The 19,719-nt window shown below is 35.1% G+C and overlaps 3 protein-coding genes across 3 annotated transcripts; 1 reads left to right on the top strand and 2 right to left on the bottom strand.

The window, feature by feature from the left end:
• Positions 1 to 217: 217 nt before the first annotated feature.
• Positions 218 to 3,410, bottom strand: LOC109097003 (sperm acrosome membrane-associated protein 4-like). The gene is made up of 5 exons (XM_019110696.2): positions 2,976 to 3,410; positions 2,586 to 2,693; positions 2,370 to 2,483; positions 1,594 to 1,692; positions 218 to 1,480 (listed from the first exon to the last, which is right to left on the bottom strand). The coding sequence occupies exons 1-5, from the start codon at positions 3,025 to 3,027 to the stop codon at positions 1,278 to 1,280; spliced, it is 576 nt and encodes a 191-aa protein (XP_018966241.1). The 5' UTR covers positions 3,028 to 3,410; the 3' UTR covers positions 218 to 1,277.
• Positions 3,411 to 6,663: 3,253 nt separating this feature from the next.
• On the bottom strand, positions 6,664 to 13,713 carry LOC109097002 (protein SAND-like). The gene is made up of 6 exons (XM_019110695.2): positions 13,562 to 13,713; positions 12,592 to 12,863; positions 10,744 to 11,160; positions 9,211 to 9,976; positions 8,756 to 8,903; positions 6,664 to 8,033 (listed from the first exon to the last, which is right to left on the bottom strand). Exons 2-6 carry the CDS (start codon positions 12,722 to 12,724, stop codon positions 7,893 to 7,895), a joined length of 1,605 nt encoding a protein of 534 aa, XP_018966240.1. The 5' UTR covers positions 12,725 to 12,863; positions 13,562 to 13,713; the 3' UTR covers positions 6,664 to 7,892.
• Positions 13,714 to 13,843: 130 nt separating this feature from the next.
• On the top strand, positions 13,844 to 18,674 carry LOC109097000 (E3 ubiquitin-protein ligase TRAIP-like). The gene is made up of 16 exons (XM_042766663.1): positions 13,844 to 14,021; positions 14,151 to 14,255; positions 14,612 to 14,669; positions 14,763 to 14,849; positions 14,948 to 14,987; positions 15,068 to 15,195; positions 15,298 to 15,392; positions 15,770 to 15,883; positions 16,051 to 16,138; positions 16,265 to 16,354; positions 16,487 to 16,575; positions 16,666 to 16,821; positions 16,907 to 16,946; positions 17,035 to 17,145; positions 17,760 to 17,810; positions 17,927 to 18,674. Exons 2-16 carry the CDS (start codon positions 14,158 to 14,160, stop codon positions 18,041 to 18,043), a joined length of 1,362 nt encoding a protein of 453 aa, XP_042622597.1. The 5' UTR covers positions 13,844 to 14,021; positions 14,151 to 14,157; the 3' UTR covers positions 18,044 to 18,674.
• The last annotated feature ends 1,045 nt before the right edge of the window (positions 18,675 to 19,719 follow it).

The following is a 19,719-nucleotide window of genomic DNA, read 5'->3' as shown; positions in this document are numbered from 1 at the left end:
CGTCGTAAACTGATTAATATTCATGAGCCAAGACTTTGCCATAGTAGGATTCAATATGCATTTGATGAATAGATTTAACAGAGCGCACATTGTGTAATGTGTCAGTCATAGTGGTTGTGAGAAGATTTCTCAAAAGTTTAACAGAGCGCACATTGTGTAATGTGTCAGTCATAGTGGTTGTGAGAAGATTTCTCAAAAGATACACAGATACACAAAGTTTTCATTGCAAACAGTAATTTATTAAAAACAAAATGACATATTTCTTTCATGGTGAGTGAGGTTTTTCAGAGCAAACTTTAATTTTGAACTTTACTAAAACTATTGTAATCTACAGAAGCTTTGTTGACAATACCAAACTTGGTCATAAATCCTAAATCTAGAGTTAAATTTAAGTTGAAGTTGTTGGTGTGAACAATTTGTCACATTGTTAACACATTTCTAGAGAATAAAAAGCTGTATGACAAGGGTTAGACACAGGAAAGTGTTTGACTACACTCCAGAGAAACTGTCCACCAGACAATTTTAATTCAGAAGCATCTGCAGAATTACAGAACAGCTTGAGAAACATATGGTATAATGTAGATGAATGTTTTTGGTGGTATTTAAATGCATCTAAATTTGTATTCAATATATACAGTACTTTAGACAAATGAAAAACACATTTACACATATTCATAGTAAACCTTTTGAAAAAAAAAATGGTGCTATCAGTGGTATATCCAATTCCTTCTCAATAGTTATATTATATTATATATTATGAAGGGGCTTCAACACTCAACTTCTTTATGATATCAACAATGTATTACCGCTTGAAAGTTATGTTTATCATTTCACGATCTTATGAACAATCACAAAACTAATTTAATATAATCACTTGCTCTGTCCACAAAATGCATTCCATTTGTATAAAATATATAACTACTACTACTATATAAATATGTAAGATAACCTAAAGTGTACGGGCTTATGTGACTGTGAAAGTGTGCTCTAATTCAACTTTGGTCAATACGAAATTATTAATCAATGTTATTCTTCTCGCTTTCTAATCTTTTAGCACATAACAAGAACATAGCAAAGGATTTTGGTCATAGAAAAGTTTAATTAGACTGCTAATAAGGTCATTTCATTTTTATTTTACACGATTAGATTCATGATTAGAAAAACTAGAAAAAGCACACTTTATATTAGAAAATGCTTCAAAACTGCTTTATATTAAAAACAACAAAAAGAGCTTTCACATACTAATAGAACCATAACAAAACCTCCTAAAATAGCTCTCAGAAAGAAAAAAGGAGGGGAAGTATTGCTACCAGCAGCAGCAGAGCTCCCTGTGTCAGACTCTGGCCATTGTTACATAGGTGTCCAACACAACATGAAACATTCCTGATATTTGGCATCTGTTGTTGTAATAGTGCACTGTTATCACAGACAGATTTGCTTGCACATCCTTTCAAAGTGGTGTTGGTGCCAACAAGTTCAGCTGAGTGGAAAGAGAAGAGGAAAGTGATTTGGTAGAAATTTTTAAACAGAAATGTTTTAATGGTAAATTAGATTATTACTTTAGATTTTAATAAGCGATTGTCTATGAATCACCTGTTGCAGTGATGCACTGACTCTCATCACCTTTACAAGCCAGAGTGTTTAAGCAGTTTGTGGCACTGCAGGTGTAACACTTCATTCCGTTAGATAAGTCTGAACAAGTAAAGAAAAGCAGAGGCAGTTAAATTGAGCTGTACCTTAAAAAGCCTTAACAGCTGTCACCATCTGACATCAGACAAGACTAAAGCTTTCAAGCTTCAATAAGGACACCAAAGACCACAAGTATCATAAAAGTGGTCCATATTGTGCAGTATATCCTTCTGAATCTATCCAACAGCTTTTAGTGAGGAACAGACTAATCATTAAACAGTTATCCTCTAAAAATTGACATATGGCTCATTCTTTGAGCAATCATTGAATCAGTTGATCTGGTTCAAAAAAGCTGTCAGAATGACCTCAACTTCAAATCATTCTCACCAGAGAGGAAGCTTATCAGTGAATAAAGACATAGAAGTTGTATTGGCCACTTTTATGGTGCTTGGTGTCCTTTTTAAAGCTTGAAACCTCAATTAACTGAATGGAGGAAAAACACAAAAACAATCAGTCAGTATATTCTTCAAAAGAAGTCAGTCAACAACGTCTGAATTTTTAATTTCGGGGTGAACTAACCCTTTAATTCATGTACACATCCATATAGAATAGATGTCAATTCAATATAAAACTGATCTTTTTTTGTAATGTAATGTAATGCTTCTTAGAGTAAGAGTGTGTTATGTAGAGTAAGTAACATCACAGTCCAATGTTTCTTTACTCTCACATGTTAGTAGTACCTGTAGTAATGTTGCAGAGATCTGAATTACAACACCGGGAGGTCATTAGGAACTGTTCAACATTTACACTCAAAATACCACACGAGGCACTGCAACTCTTAACAACAGTGCCATCTGCAAAGAATAACATTAAGAATAATGAAGATTCATAAGCAAAACAAGTCAGTAACATATTTCTTACCAATTATACAAATTTCATAGTGATGTTATTCTTACTGTATGTGATGGAGCTGCACTGTGTACTCTGAGAATTACAGTTTGCAGTTTCTGTGCATGTTTCAGGTGGAACTGGTGTGCTACAGCTGTAACATTTCAGTGTCAGAGCTGGAAACCAATGAAAAGATAAATGAAGGACATTCATACTGTGCAAATAAATCCTTGTAAAACATTTCTTCTAAATGTGATTTATTTATTTTTTAACAAAATGAAAATAGTGACAAACTTTGCGGGCTGCAAAAAAACTGCCCGCAAAAAACTGCTTGCTGCAAAAACTGCCTGCAAAAGCCTCACATGAATCATTCATCTAATAAAAGTGCAATTACTGTATCAGCAAGTTAAATGATATGAAAGCAATGGACAAATTGAAATGAATCCTACATGACATACCTTCAGAGAAAAACACAGTGAAAAGAACCACAGAGATGATTTGTAGTGCCATGATCCAGCTGAAGGGTGTCAGATGGAAGATGGACAGTGCCAGATCATTATATACCTGATAACAGAGGTGTGGTTTGTTTTATATGCAGCATGAAGCTTGAGTATTCAGCTACACTCCTTTACATTATATAAGCATGATTAAATCATGCACAATGCAGGTTTTAATGTAAGCGGAACCCATAACCTAAAGCAACTACTGAATTATACATTATACAATAAACAATGTAAATATAACGAAGGAAATAATGTATTCTAATGACTATTACTTTGCTTTCAACAAAATAAATATCCATGAAAACTGGTTTGCAAATTATGCATTCATCATTCATTAACCCTCTGGGGTCTAAGGGGGTTTTGGGGGCCTGGAGAAGTTTAGAGATCCCCTTGCTTTTTAGTTTTTTTCAGTTGCTTATAAACATTTACATGACTGAAGTCTGAAAACACTGTATTAAGTACAAACTGGGCTACAATAATATGTAAATAGCATGTATGTACATGACTGTGTTTTTGAGAAAACAATGTTTATGCGTGGTTAGTGAAAAACTAAAATTTAAAGTCACTAAAATAAGGTCATAAAACACATACAGAACATTTGTTCACAAGACAGTCAAACCTGGATCTTCCACTTATTTTTTAATTATTTCAAAGTACATATGGCAATAAATAAAATCATACAGTATAATTTTTACATAAAAATAAATCAAGCGATTACTGTACATGTTAATTATTTAAGTTTTTTTTACAAATGAAGATGTCTATACATTTTGATGTCAATATTTATAAATGTATTACCTCATAAGAACAATAAAACATATGCATTATAACTATTGATACTGAGAATGACTGCTCATTATTTTGAGAGCATGTGGTGAAAATATATTTAACATTGTGAACTAACACTGACCTGTGATTACCGATTTAAAGTGATTTTACTTTCTTGCATCAACTATTTCATCTTCTATTTCTATTTCATTTTTTATACATGTGAATCTATGAATAATAGTTTACTGTGCATCGCTTTTGTAGTTGTTGTTTTTCATTCAAATCATTCAGGAATTTTTTTTTTTTGGTTTTTTTTATTTTTTGTTTTTTTTGTTGTTTTTTTTAATGGTTAGTTTTGTAATTGTTGGGCGTTGGGGTTGTGGGGAGATTCTTCCTCCCTAGTAAGTTAGTGATTTTGAATTGAGAACTGGATCATTTTGACTGCTTTTATGAATTGTATCAACAGTTTCAGTGAACAGATCTCACTGAATCTATATACCTGAATCTGTTAATAAAAGCTTACTGTGCTTTGCCTTTGTGTTTGTTTGCTGTTGTGTTTTTTCCATTCAAATCAATCAGGAAGGGTTTTTTTTTTTTTGGACTGTATTTCACTATTTATTTGCATGTTAGTCAACCAGAACAAGATGGAAAACTCTGCAAGCATCTCCGACTATCCAATGACAAAATCCCCTCTTCCGTCTGCTGGGAATAATGATGAATATCTTTTTGCATGTTTATCTAATCTGATATTTTTTAAACAAATTCTCTATTTGAAAACAGACTCTCAATTCTTTAAGCATTGTGTGTGTGTGTGTGTGGGGGGGGGGGTGGGGGGGGGGGTCTCTTTCAAAGCGTCAACAAGTTCAGCTGAGTGGAAAGAGAAGAGGAAAGTGATTTGGTAGAAAGTTTTAAACAGAAATGTTTTAATGGTAAACAAGAATCGCTGCGTAGTCGATTATTACTTTAGATTCCAATAAGCGATTGTCTATGAATCACCTGTAGCAGTGATGCACTGACTCTCATCACCTTTACAAGCCAGAGTGTTTGTGCAGTTTGTGGCACTGCAGGTGTAACATCATTCTGTTAGGTAAGTCTGAACAAGTAAAGAAAAGCAGATGCAGTTAAATTGAGCTGTACCTTAAAAAGCCTTAACAGCTGTCACCATCTGACATCAGACAAGACTAAAGCTTTCAAGCTTCAATAAGGACACCAAAGACCACAAGTATCATAAAAGTGGTCCATATTGTGCAGTATATTCTTCTGAATCTATCCAACAGCTTTTCATGAGGAACAGACTAATCATTAAACAGTTATCCTCTAAAAATTGACATATGGCTCATTCTTTAAACAATCATTGAATCAGTTGATCTGGTTCAAAAAAGCTGTCAGAATGACCTCAACTTCAAATCTTTCTCACCAGAGAGGAAGCTTATCAGTGAATAATGACATAAATGTTGTATGGGCCACTTTTATCCAATGACAAAATCCCCTCTTCCATCTGCTGGGAATAATGATGAACATCTTTTTGCATGTTTATCTAATCTGATATTTTTTAAACAAATTCTCTATTTGAAAACAGACTCTCAATTCTTCAAGCATTGTGTGTGTGTGTCTGGTGGGGGGGGGGGGGGGTTCTCAATTCCTTTGCTCTTTTATGGACATCAACAGGTACCACTTGTTCTTCAATTTGTCTAGAATTTTGATTCTTACAAAATTCCTATTTGATTTTATAAGATTGGCTCTAAAATTATAAAATTCCCATAGTATTCATTGCTTTTTGGAATCATTTATTACATTTTAAAATTATTTATTCAATATAAAATATGACTTCTTGAAAGCAGAGAAGATATTTGGTCAAGGGATAGTTCACCCAAAAATATAAATTCATAATTTGTATTACCCTCATGTTGCTCCAAACCTGTATGACTTTCTTTCACTGTCAAACACAAAGGCAAACATGATGGGTGAAATTTTATATTTTTGGGTAAACTAATCCTTTAATATTAATTTCAACCATTATAACTGCATTTGAACATCAGCATATTTAAAGTATCTATTATTTCTGCTATGATCACTTTTAGTGATTTGCATGCTTTTACATTTAAAGTCTCTTTTCCTTGTATCATCTTTCCTGTCTCATTAGGAATAGCATTTGCTGCTTATTCTCAACCATTAAATCAAATTCATCAATTTAGATACTCATTTCTCTCTAGACACATGCCTGAGCAAATGTTTAAAAATTTGGGGTCAGTAAGATTTTTCTAAATGAAATATATATTTTTTTTTATTGTGCATGGATGAATTAAATTGATCAAAAGTAAGAGTGAAGACATTTATAATGTTATTTTCTTATTTCAAATAAAAAAAATACTGTTGTTTTTAACACTATTAATTTTTTTTTTCTGAAAAAAAAAAAGTATCAAGGCTTCCACAAAAAAAGTATAGTGATAAAACATGTTAAGAAATTAAAGGACTTATGCATACAGTCCTGTTACAAAATCAGCATATTAAAATGACTTCTGATGAATCGAGTGATATTGAAAACTGGAGTAATGATGCTTAAAATTCACAGGAATAAATAACATTTTAAAATACATTAAAATAGAAAAGTTATTTTAAATTGTAATTAATTTTACAATACTACTGAGTATTTTGGATCAAACAAATGCCTCCTTGGTGATTATAAGAACACAATATTTATTTTCAAAAACATTAAAAAAATAAAAATTCTTACTGACCCCAAGTGTTTGAAAGGTAGAGTACAGGTCAAAAAAAAAAAAGTAACAGTGAGCTGTATTTCCTATCAAGTACATATCCTAAAACACCAGTATCATGTTATTTTTCATTAGAGGAAATACCAATGCCAAGCAAAAGGTTAAATGTGGCAAACGATGAATTTCTCCCATAAATGGATTTAATTTCTTTTGATAGTTTTCAACATGATGCACAATGTCAAAATAGCTTTAGACAGAAAGTAAACAGAATAATGAGTGCCACCACCACCTCCACCAAAATTTTGGAAACACCAGATGTGCAAATTTCCACCTAGTTTCCTCTGACATCTATTAACATCTACATCATTTACCCCAAGGAATAACAAGACCATAAATGACTTGAGCAGTGAGTACATCAGAGGGTCTCAGAACACAGTGTCACTTCTCCTATTCATTTAAATGAAAGCATTAGTAACAAATTAACAATCAAGTGCATCAACGAAACATAAAAGAAAAGCATAATGTCAAATGTTATATTACCTCAGAGGTATCTCTGATTCTACTGGTCCTTTAGTGATTTGGGGAAGCCCTCAGTAGCAACACATGGTCAGTCATTAAAATTTGACAAAATGACACAGAGATGGAGAACTTTAACTATATACAGACCAGTTCACTTCAAATCGATCCATGGCGCAGGTTTTTTTTTTTTTTTTTACCTTGTGTACCTACTCAGTCACATCTCTTAAATGAAATGCCTGTTATATAAAGTTAGTTTGGTTAGCTAGGAAATACTTTTAGTCCCAACACACCACACTTTTATGAATGACACCAGGCTGGAAACATAAAAATCTAGCTATGATCAAAAAAGATTCAGTTTATCTTCTCTTGAAAATTATGAAATATGAAGGTCACAGCTCAATAAATGCAATCAGTAGTATTTGTTACCTGGGCTCATTTAAAACTATAGATGTTAAGCTGAAACAGTGACAGGTCTAGTAAAAAGCACAGGCCTAGATGTTTACTTTCCAGCAGCATACAAACATTGTGAGCATTTATTCAATTGTTATTGCTAATCTACTGCTTTTAATGTTTTGCTGCTGGTTACCGGGCCACGTTTAAAAGCAATTATCTGTAAATATCGTATTTCATACTTTGACAGCTGCTGACAGGAATAGTTAAACACCCTTTACTCGGTTTCAATCCTTCCTGCTTACATCTATTATACTTCACCAGCGTGAACAGCCCTAAAAATATCAATCAAGCCCTTAATATCTGACAGCATCTGTTTGCATCTTCATTCATTCAAGTAGAGTCACAGATGCTGCTCTTTCAGCAGTCTGGGGTCAGACGTTCACTAGTGTTTCTGGTGTTCAGAACTGCCTGAACTGACTCAGTATGTCAAGGGACTGAGTATGAACAGACGGTCCTCCTCTTTCCTGATCCACCTCAAGAGTTTGTTGACAGCAGACATAGCCAGACCCTTTGTTCCCAGAGGACTGAAGCAGAGGTAGAGCTCAAACCCACTTGTTACCTACAGAAGAGGTGGGATTTGACAAAGTAAGAAAAGCAGAAAGCATCAGGGTTTAAACAGCCAATTTTCAGCCAATTGATTTTTATTTTTATTTTTTTTGCTGACATGTATTTTGGAAGTTACATTTTGGAGAGACGGCATGTGGTTGGGATGGAGTGGTCTAATTCTGGAGGTTTTAAACTTTTGATGAAAACTAAAACTATAACTATGAACTCCTTTCATTATTTGAAAAAAATAAGCAATAGACTTAATTAATAAACTTGAAAATTAGAAATGTTGCCTTTACAACTTACTGACATAAAACAAGTTTAAGTTACTAAAATCACTAAGACTAGAATGGAAATAAAAGTAAAGCTAAATATATATGTATATATACAAAATCTCGACTCTACATAGAAATATCAGCAAAAATCAGCAGAAATATCATACACTACTGTTCAAAAATTGTGGTAAGTTTTTTTTTTTTTTTTTTTTTTAACTTTTATTCAGCAAGGATGTATTAAATTGTAAGTTACAGACCATTTCAAATAAATGTTGTTCTTTTGAACTTTCCTGACCCAAAAGTTTTGTTCAATGGTAGGGCAAGACTATATGACACAAAAAAAGAAATCATAACTATCATATGCAAATGTGATATAAGCTCTTCGAGCATGCATAGATATATAAAAATATCTGAATGGTATTTAATAATGCCAGTGTTTTGCACTTTATGGCAGACTCACCAAGGCATAAAGGTTCTCAGTCTCAGTGCAGCGGTAGATGTAGCGCAGGGGGCGTGTGGGGTGATGTAGGCAGCTGTGCATGTACTGGTACAATCCCATCAGCCTCTCGTGCTCCTCTTCTCCCTGGTATGGAGTTGGAAGGTCAGGGCTGATAGGAAAAAAAACAGGAAGGTACAAAAAAAAGCAATAAACATGAGCTTCAATGTGTGTCTATCTATCTAAGGCAGGGGTGTCAAACTCAATTCCTGGAGGGCCGGAGCCCTGCAGAGTTTAAATTCAACCCTAATTAAACACACCTGATCCAACTAATCAAGTCCTTCAGGCTTATTTAAAAAATACATGGTATGTGTGTTGAAACAAAACTCTGCATGGCTCCAGCCCTCCAGGATTTGAGTTTGACGCCCCTGATCTAAAGCCATTCTTTTCTTTTCATGATCATCACTAAACTGTCTTACCTTGTATAGAGCCCAGAGCTTTTAGACTTGTACACAAAGTGTCGCAGCTCAGGTATGCCAACCTGTGAAACAGGATAACTTGGTGTGTTCAGTGCTTCCTGCAGGGACTGATATGCACTGCGTTTGCGCAAGCGCTCTAGGAACCGCTTCTTACAGTCGGAGAGGTTAAAGAAATCCTCACGATCTGTGGACACCAGGATGAGACACAGATCCGAGGCCGGTTCCAGGTAAGAAATATGTGCGTGGAAAAATCCAGCTGGGTTAAACTTGGGCAGACATATGGGTGTCCACCCTTCACCTTCTCTGAAGGAGGACGAAGAGCCGACCAAGTTGAAGAGCAAGTGCAGGTCCATGTGGTGCAGAAACTGGTCCTTCTTGCGCACAAGCGTCACCAGCCTGTTTCCTGCTAGCAGGATGGAGAATACCAGGTTCTTGGCTCTAGCAGCCTGCAAGCTGGAGGAGACCATGTCACGGGCCGAACTGGCCAGAGGCAGGCACATCACGGCACTCAGCAGCAGGCCTGGATCTTGATCGAGGAGCCGCAGAAGGTTGTCGGTGAGATGTTCTGATCCAGCCAGTAGGCGGCGCAGGTCGTAGCTCTGCCGATGCTGGAAGACGTGGTTCAGCTGCGTGAGGGTGAGCAAGCTAACAATCTGGTAGTACACGTAATGAAGCTCTCGTGTCAATTCCCGGTCGGAGCAGTTAGTGCGAGAGACTCCCACAAGGATGATAGGGCTTTTCCGCAGGAATACCACCCTGTAGCCATCTGGGGAAAAAAAAAAGCCATCTGAAATGTTTGCACAAAAATGTCTTTACTAAACTGTCTGTACTGTTGTTGCAGTATTTTTTTAAGGACAAAAACTTATTTCAAATCTAAGAGATGTTATTTATCACTTAATGTTGATAAATATTATTTTATATTTTATATATATATATTGTTTATAAATATTATTTTATAATTTATATATATATATATATATATATATATATATATATAATGTTGATAAATATTATTTTATATTTTATATATATATATTAACAAAAGACATAAATTTGGTATATGAAAAAGATATAAGCTTTTGTTAAAAAAGTTTGGGGCTGGTTTTTTATGATTCTTGTATTTATTTGATAAACTATATAGCAAAAAGTCATATTGTGAAATATTACAAATATAACACTTTTAATATGATTACATAAAAAAAAATTGTATTTTCCATTTTAATATATTTTAATTTAAATGAAGTTTAGTTGTGTCACTCAATATTTTTGTGGAAACCATGATAGATTTTTTTTCCAGGATTCTTTGATGAATAGAAATTTCAAATGAACAGCATTTATTTTTATAACATTATAAATTTCTTTACTGCAACTTTTAATCAATTTAATGCATCCTTGCGGAAAATAAAAGTATTATTTTTCCATTTATTTTTTTTAATCATACTGACCCCAAACTTTTGAACAGTACAGTACAGTGCATCCATATATATTAACACCAGCTATTTTCCATTTGTTTTCTTTCTAGATCTCTCTTACCTGCATGGATGGAGCGTATGATGTTCTTCTTATCCTCTACAAATGACATGAGTAACATCATGACTCCCATGATGCTGGAGAGCGCTTCCTCTGTTCCGTAGCGTGTATAGATGGGTTTCCCTGCCTCACTCAAGACAAACATATGCTTCCTGTGACTCCGCCAAGTTTCACTTGTCACATCCTCCTCTTTTGGCTTGTTGCTGTTCCGAACCTCCTCTTTCCCTCCTTCCTCCTGTTCAATCACTAAACCTTGCTCCTGCACCTCCTCCTCACCTCCTTCCAGAGCCTCTTCTTGAGCATTCTCTAGATTTGAGCTGCCAACCTCTGCAGATTTATCATCGGTGTTGGGCTCGCTGTCAGCAGTCAAGTCCTCAAAAGACTGGGCATGAACGAACATGGCGCCCTCCTGTCCAGCACCTGTCAGGAAGTGACACAATGCTTAGAGAAGTAATAGCACACCTCTGCTCAACAAGCTTGACTTGGGTAGCTTAGGTATCATTCATGTAACCATCAATTATATGAGTGTTGCAAAAAAAATATCAGCCTTGTAAATGGATAATAAATAATAAGAAAAAAATGTTTATTAAAGTATTTTCTGTGCATTTGAGTGAACTTTAAATAGTTATATTTAGCAATTTTATGTCATAAAATTGTTGTGTCTATACACTAGCATTCAAAAGTAAGATTCTTTTATTATTATTATTATTAAAAACACATAAAACTGATCCCAAAGTGACAGTGTAGACATTTACAATATTACAAAAGATTTCTATTTCAAATAAATACTGTTCATTTGAATCTTAAAAAAAAAAAAAAAAAAAAAAAAAAAAATGTAGTATAGTTTACCAAAAAATTAAGCAGCACAACTGTTTTAAACATAATTATATGTTAATTATAAGAAATGTGTCGTAAGGCACCAAATCAGCATTTTAGAATTATTTATGATTATGTGACGTGGAAAACTGTAAATGCTGCTGAAAATTCAGCTTTACTATCACAGAAATAAAATACATTTTCAAATATTAAAATTAAAAATGTATTTTACATAGCATTAGCAATAATATTTTGCAATATTACTGTTTCACTGTATTTTGTATCAAATAAATACAGTCTTATTGAGCACTACAGACTCCTTTCAACAACATTACAAATCTTTATAAACTAAACGTTTAAATTATAGTCTTTATATTATGTAATAGATTAGCTATGGCTCACCCTGCTTTCTTAATGTTGTTAAAAACTCAAGCAATATAATCAGAATATCTGAGAAACTTGCAGGTTGAGACTGAAGAGCTTTTGTAAATGCTTTAACTACATGTGTCAAAAATAGCTTAAAACTCATTTAGGATCAAAAATTCCCACAAAGCCACCAAAATACAATATAGGCACACTTCTTAACTTTCCAGTTTCAGGAATCACACCTCACATACTCCCGGGGCTTCTGGGAAAACCTCCAGGAGATTTAGTTGAAACTTTCATATCATTATGAAACTGCCTGTGATGTGACAAACTTCAACTTCTCTAAAGATTCATTTACACAGCTAAACTAATTCTGAGATTCTAGTCATCAATCACACACAAACATACAAGTTATTTGATCTCTCACAACGGCAAATACAATGGGACATTACGCAATTACTAAGAAATAAGGTGCGGTTTGTTTATAGAGACCCACCCCGTAGGCTTAAAAGGGAAATATAGGTCACTTTAACAACTCTGTCAATGCATCATAAAAACTTTGGCAACAAAAAAATAAAATAAAGATTACAATCCATGACAAAAGCAGAATATATTTGCGTCTAATCATTACACAACATTATAACTGAGAGTATAAACTGTTGAACTAACCTGGCTCTGTCCCCTCCACCAGCCCTGGGGTCGGACTATACGATCGGTCCTGCCGGAGTCGATCTGATGGCACCAAGTTGCCATTTTTAACCTCCCAGACTGCACCCTTATTGTGGACATCTGCCGCCATCATGGCATCAGGCACAAGAGAAACCCAGCAGAAGAGAGGACACGGTGTCCTGAACCACCAGTCAGTGCCAGGAGCGATTCACTGCATGATCCCGACGGCTCGGAAGGTCTTACAGTACAATTTAAAGGGTTTCCATCAGTGTCTGGAAGTGAAATTACAGACAGACACATTAAAAGAGGAACAAGAAATCAGTTAATTCCTCAGTTGTTGAAACTTCATTCTTCTTTTGATGCATTTCATAATATTCTGTTCTAATGGATTTAGACACAGTTTTAGGCCCCCAAAAGATAAAATGTATTTGGGTGTCAAATATAATAAGAAAAATATCTATAAAAAAATCTTACATTTTTCATAGTGACCGACAGCAGTAAATTAGGCTACATAATTTTATTTTTTTTGTTTGAAAGTTATGTTTGTGTGAAAACTTCATACAAGTATATAAAACGCTCTGAACCACTTTTATTAAATATGCAAACATTTCCCTGCAATAATTACATTAACACGCAAACATCACAAGTATTTCAGACTTATGATAATAATGATGCAAGCGAATTTTAAATCAAATCTCAACGCAACTTCTCTATTTAAAACTGTCAAACACAGTGTATGTTAATGCCAATCTTGAGATATTCTTGCAACTGAACGCATATGGAAGATTTGTTGATTTTCTCATGTCTATAAATCCACTCCGGCTAACAAACTAGCCACGGAGCTGTGTATGTTAGTGCTGTTCTTTGTATATTGTAAACAACTTATTCTGCGCCAGCATGAACTTAAGAGTTGTCTAACAGATGTTGTTTACATAGTTTAGACTCACAATACAAATGATCGTTACTGTACCTTAAACAGTGTTTATCCAAATCACTGTACGTTGACTTGGATCAAAAGTCAACTCGGACTGTCGCAGGCGTCATCGCGCACGAGATGTACCATGGGAAATGTAGTTTTTAATTCGAGAACGTATAGTTTTTAAAGTATTGCTACTGTACTAAAAAAAAAAAAAAAAAAAAAAAAAAAAAATGTCCGCGTTTTATGTCAAATTAAATTAAACTCTTAAATCTTATAAACCTCGCTTAACCTCATCGAAAAGGTTTTCCGTAAATTTCTCAGGCAGCACGGTGTCGTATGTTGATGACGCGATCAAAGAGGAGGAGTCATTACGTTTGAACCAAGCGCGCCGCTTCTCTGTTTTTCAGGAGCTCAAAACTAAACCAAAAACAAGCCATATAAACATAATTATGGGGTTTAATTGAACAAATCCGTGTGAATAAGAGCTCTCGATCGTCTCAGCGTCATCTGGGTGAGTAAACACAGCACATTAAGTAATTAACCGGAAGCACAAGGGTACCACAACACATCAGTAATGAACAAAACACAAACCGTGTCATCAACATTAAGATTTTGACCTTCTTGTGTCTTAATATTTTAGATCAACAATGCCCATTCGAGCATATTGCACCATCTGCTCAGATTTCTTTGATAATTCCAAAGATGTGGCTGCAATTCACTGTGGTCACACTTTTCATTATGTCTGGTAAGTCTGTCTCCTTTTACTCTTCTGCATGTTTGCTTTTGTTGATTTTATAATATAATATGCATTATTATAACAACACAATTATTATACCATTACGTGTTAATTAACACAGGATCCTAATTGCTAAAAAAATTAAAAGTCTATAAAAAGTGTCTATTAAACTATTATTTTAATTTAAACCCTAAAAAAAATAATAAAGTTATGAAAATTCAATGGTCAAAAGGTGTAGGAACCTGACCAATTATTATTGTATGTACATTCAAATATTTAGAAATGTCCATGTTTGAATGTTAAACAAGAAATAATGTTTCTCAATGACTTTTTTAAAGACTTTGTTTCTTTTCTTTTCAAAAAAGTCTTCTCCAGTGGTTTCAGTCGGCCCCAAATAAAACCTGTCCCCAATGCAGGAAACAGGTAAACCTGTGAACTGACTTATTCTTCTGATTAATTCAATTAAATGAATTGAAGGTCTGGACTGCGATGAAACCCTCACTCTTTGTGTTTCAGGTCAGTACGCGGCACATTATCAACAAGCTGTTCTTTGACATAGCACCAGAGGAGGATGGGACGCCAGCAGATCCTGAAAGTTTACAGGTGATAAAGCATGCTGCTGAATTTATTCAGTGCTCAGTGTTTGTTCACGCAGTAAACAATTATTGACAGATTTGCTTGTTTTATTGTTCCAATTTCAGAATGAGCTTGATCGCATGAAAGCAGTGCTGTCTGAAAAAGGTAAGACTGAAATAATCGACTCAAGTTTTTGATTGATCCTTAAAATGCCCATCCATTCATATTCTGTGTTTGCATTCCAGAGAAAGAATGGAGGGACAAGCAGAAGTCAGTAGACACTCTAAAAGACACAATTGAGAGGCAGAAGAAGGACCTGGAAAGACTCCGGAAGGAAATCGGAGACAAAGAGATGCTGTGTTCTGTCCTCCGGGTACGTTTATTTTAGTGGAAACTGTTGTGTCTGTTAGTCCAGTATGCTTTCTGCATATTATTTTAATACTGGTATTGACTTTGCTGTACATGAAATTCTCAGAAACAGATGAATTTCTTGGAGAGTCAGAAAAATGAAGGGCAAGCAGCCAAAGAGGAAGCCAAGCGACTCCGGGTCAAAATGAAAACCTATGAAAGGTACTAATTCATTTGTCTAAGACAGGTTTTTGTTGTTAAATGTATGTGAGAGAGAGAGAGACAGTGAGTAAATAATAGTGTGTATTGAGTGGCAAATTTGTAGAAAAAAAAAGAAACCTTCCAATATTTGAGTGGCAAATTTGTAGAAAAAAAAAGAAACCTTCCAATATCAATAATTAAGTAAAAAAAAAAATTATTGATCACATTAGGAGATTGACACACTTAAGAAGGCCTGAGAGCCAAAACGTTTGTGTCCATCTCCTCACGTGAACAATAAAAATAATAAATTAACTGTCTGATTAGTTGTACGGTTAAAAAAACTTAGTGGACTTTATTGTTTGTTCACGTGCTCTTTTGTGCATGTTTCTGTCCTTTAGTTTAGATGTGGTTCTACAGGGTCAAAGGTCAGAGGTGGAGGCCATGATCACTGATATGGGTGTTGGTCAGTCTGCTGTTGAACAGCTGTCCATATACTGCATCTCACTTAAAAAGTAAGTTTTACTTTCCTGCAGATACACACACTCTCACTGCTGCATATGTAGTGTAGCTGTATATTTTAAAACGTAAAACCTCAACAGTTTTACTTCCCCAAACCGTTTGTGTTTCCTCATATGCTGTGAGTGAGTGTTATATAGTGCTATATTTTATTCATCCTCAGGGAGTACGACAATCTGAAAGGAAGCCTCAAGTCATCAAATGAGATGTGTGAGAAACTAAAAAGGGAACTGTTCTCTTCTAACAGCAAGGTTCATTTCTTGTCTCTGAGACTGCCTAACAAAAATATCATTATTTAGAAATGCATAATTGTTATTGATCTTTTTATAGCTTTTTCTGCATCCATTTATTCATTTGTTTTAATTTTTTTACTGCAGTTGCAAAAAGCCACTGCAGAGACAAACGGAACAAAGGAGGACATGAAGGCACTTCAGAAGGACCTGTCCAACGCAGACAAAGAGATCACTGTTAGAAATTCTACTTTATTTACTTTATCTACAAAATACTTTTACAAGATGCCCTTCAAATCAGCCACAAGGGGGTGCAATTTTTTTCTGCTGTGTTTCTAAACTCTTGATCTGACATCTCTTGTTTCACAGAGCTTGAAGAAGAAGGTGGAAATTCTGCAGCGGACGTTAAGCACTCCGACCCGCACCAATGAGGCCATCAGCAGACTGGTCTTCGAAAGGTCAGAATTTCAGATTGTATATTTTGAGCAAAACTTTTGGCTATTTGGTAGAACTGCTGAAAGAGACATTGTTGATTTTTGTATTTCCAGCCCTGCTCCTCTGGAGCTGAAGCCTCCTGGTCATGGTCTGATGACAGACTCTCAGGAAATTGACCTCAACCTGACCTTCGACATTAACACACCCGAACAGGTGGAGAGGAAACCCGTTCAGGTGCCATCTAAGAAGATGCGTCTAGACACTTCGGTGTGAGTTTTTACTCCGCACAGTACGGTTTTGTCCAACTGTTCATATGATTTCTACTGATGTCTATTTGATTTCATTTTTCCACAGATCGTCATCCAAAAACATGGAAAATGCACTCGGGCGTAGTGTATGTGTTCAAGCATTGTGTCTTCGTGTTGAAGAATATGACACTGAATTAGATGGAGGGTGTAATGTGTATGTGTGTGTTTTCTCAGAATTCTCGTGTTAAAGAAGATGATGTCATGATGGGGCCCATGTTAAGGAACTCGCTGCTCTTCAGAAAGAACACGTTAGGGAGCATGCTGGACCCATGCAAATTCGGCACTGTGAGAGACTTCTAGATGTTTTCGTAACTTATCCATCTTATTCTTCAATGCGGTAGGAAGCCATTTTCTTCCTGTTCATTAGCCGCCATAGAGAAATAACGAGAAGAATAACAATGTGCAGTAAACAGTCAAACGGTTTGCACTACAAACCAGTGTGTTGATAATTAAGATAATACATTAAAATAATATGGTAATACACACCAATTTGCATTATCGAGTAACAAAACGAGCCTTTTGGTACAGCTAAAAATAGCTGGAAGCGGATAACACCGGAAGCCAGGACCCATAAAATTTACAAATGAGGCCGCTATTACGGGAAAAATAAGGTGGATTCTCAAATTCTCTTCTTGGTTTTCATGCACACATAAAATATCATTCAAAAGTTTGGGGGTGGTAACATTTTCCTTTGTTTCTGAAAGAAGTTTCTCACAAAGGCTGCAATATAATTGTAATTATAAATAATAAATGTCTTTACTGTCACTTTTTGATCAATTTAATGCATTCTTGCTGAATAAAAGTATTGACTTCTTTCAATAACAACAAAAAAAATCTTATAGTCCCCGAACCTTTGAACATTTTGTGCAGTTTGCCTTAATGCATCTTTTTTATTCCAGGTAAGATCTGGCTATGATGGACTTGGAGGAAGAGCCAAATTTATCCAACCTGTATCCTTATCCAGTGAAAATACTTATATTGCTACCATTACGTATGTAAATAATTATTTGAAGTTGTTTGTTTGTTTTTTTTCATAATGCTTCCTTAACTTTAGTACGTGCATCAGTCTCCTTTATCTGAGATTCGACCCCTTGCCATGAAGTCCAAGAGGAAGAAGGTGTCCAGGCCCGTTACAAGCAAGCCCACCTCCAGCCTGACCACTCTGGATGGTTTCTTGGAATAAAACATCTCCCTTTTCAAGCCTGCAAGAGACATTTTTCCCATGATGCCAGCCAAAAATGCAATAAAGGAAGCCACTATTTACAGCAATGTCAATAAGGAAAGTGGTCTTAGTGGTCTATTGCTGAGAACAGTTTCTTGTGCGAGTATGACCAGTTTCAGGGGTGTTTGCATCCACTCTTTATCAACAGATAACACTTCATACCACATGCATTTGGAAATTTTCAGTAGAGACTGAAAATGAATTTTAGTGCTAGACTGTGTTTGTGGAAATATCAATGGCCACTCTAAGCTGATCTAAATTTTTATCTATGTGTGTTTTTAGACTCTTCCTTGTACAGACTAAATCGTGCCACTGGGTAGTGTGCGCCTCATATTGTGGTGAAATGTACTTGTGTCTCATGAGATAGAAAAGAGTTTTATTTATTTGACTTTTCAACAGGGCTGCATTTCTGGCATTTTAAGTGTTTTTAGGTCAGAATTTATGTCGGGTTTCTGTATTTATGTTTGTCTGTTTTGTCTTTTCCTTTCTGAATATTTTGATAGTAGTCTTTGTCTTTTCGGATTTCATTAATGTTTTTCTTTTTCTCTGTACAGAATATAATTTGAAGCAATAAACTGTAGCTTTTTTTTATTATTTACATCTCCATTCGTAATCCCTGTCAGGATTCTTAGAATTCATAAAAGGTGCCTTGTAATATATCAAACTCCAAAATATTGTATAAGCCAGACAAAAAGGTCACTTGATTTTCAGCTTTCTGATAACTTGTATAGCCTTATGTAGATAAATATATAGTGCCAGAATAAATAGTAAATCTTGCACAAAATGAGTGTTAAAGTTAGTCTGTAATGAGTGTTAGGGTTTGTTTAGTGCTTGTGGCAGGGGGTGCTAAAGGCTTGTGTAGGTCAGGGTATTCAAGAAATTTATTGCATTCATTTTTTATCAAAATATTAATAAGTATTTTAATATGAAATGTTTCTTGAGCAGCAAATCAGAATGATTTCTGAGGAATCATGTGACACTAAAGACTAAAGCAATAGCTGCTGAAAAATCAGCTTTGACATATAGGAATAGCATTTTAAAATATAGTAAAATAGAAAACATTTATTTAAAATGTAATGATAATTAAGTTTTATTGTAGTTTTGATCAAATAAATGCAGCCTTGGGACGCATAAGGACTACTTTCTGCTATTGAGAAAACAATTCCATTACTGCATTTTTACAGTTGTTTTTATATCTATTTATTTCTAAGAAATGCCACCCAAGCTGCTGTCAATCCAAAACCACGAACAACCTTATCCAATGCCGTCCATTTCCAGTTGGCACATCTTTCCATGCAAAAACTTATTTAAATCCTGATCATAACATTCACAAAAAACTATAAGAACTCCTTAAGCAGCATAACACTGAAGTGCAGACAACCACAAAACCCATCTCAGACAGCTTCTATAAAGCCAGAGCGTATCACAGTAAAGATCTTGTGATGTCCTGTGGAGAATAATTTTGATCTTATCATTTCTGGCACTTCAACTGCATCACACGCCTGTAAGCCTCTTGTGCATTCGGCTCTCTCGATTCCAATTTTGTCCGATATTTATCTGTATAAGGTGTGTGGACTACCTGCTGAATTCTGTTCATACTCTGGAAGGCTTCCATCAGGCCGAAGAGCATGAGATTT

This window comes from Cyprinus carpio, chromosome A11 (assembly GCF_018340385.1).
Source record: "Cyprinus carpio isolate SPL01 chromosome A11, ASM1834038v1, whole genome shotgun sequence".
In the NCBI taxonomy this organism is placed as follows: Eukaryota; Metazoa; Chordata; class Actinopteri; order Cypriniformes; family Cyprinidae; genus Cyprinus; species Cyprinus carpio.
This window is presented reverse-complemented; position numbering and strand designations above follow the sequence as displayed.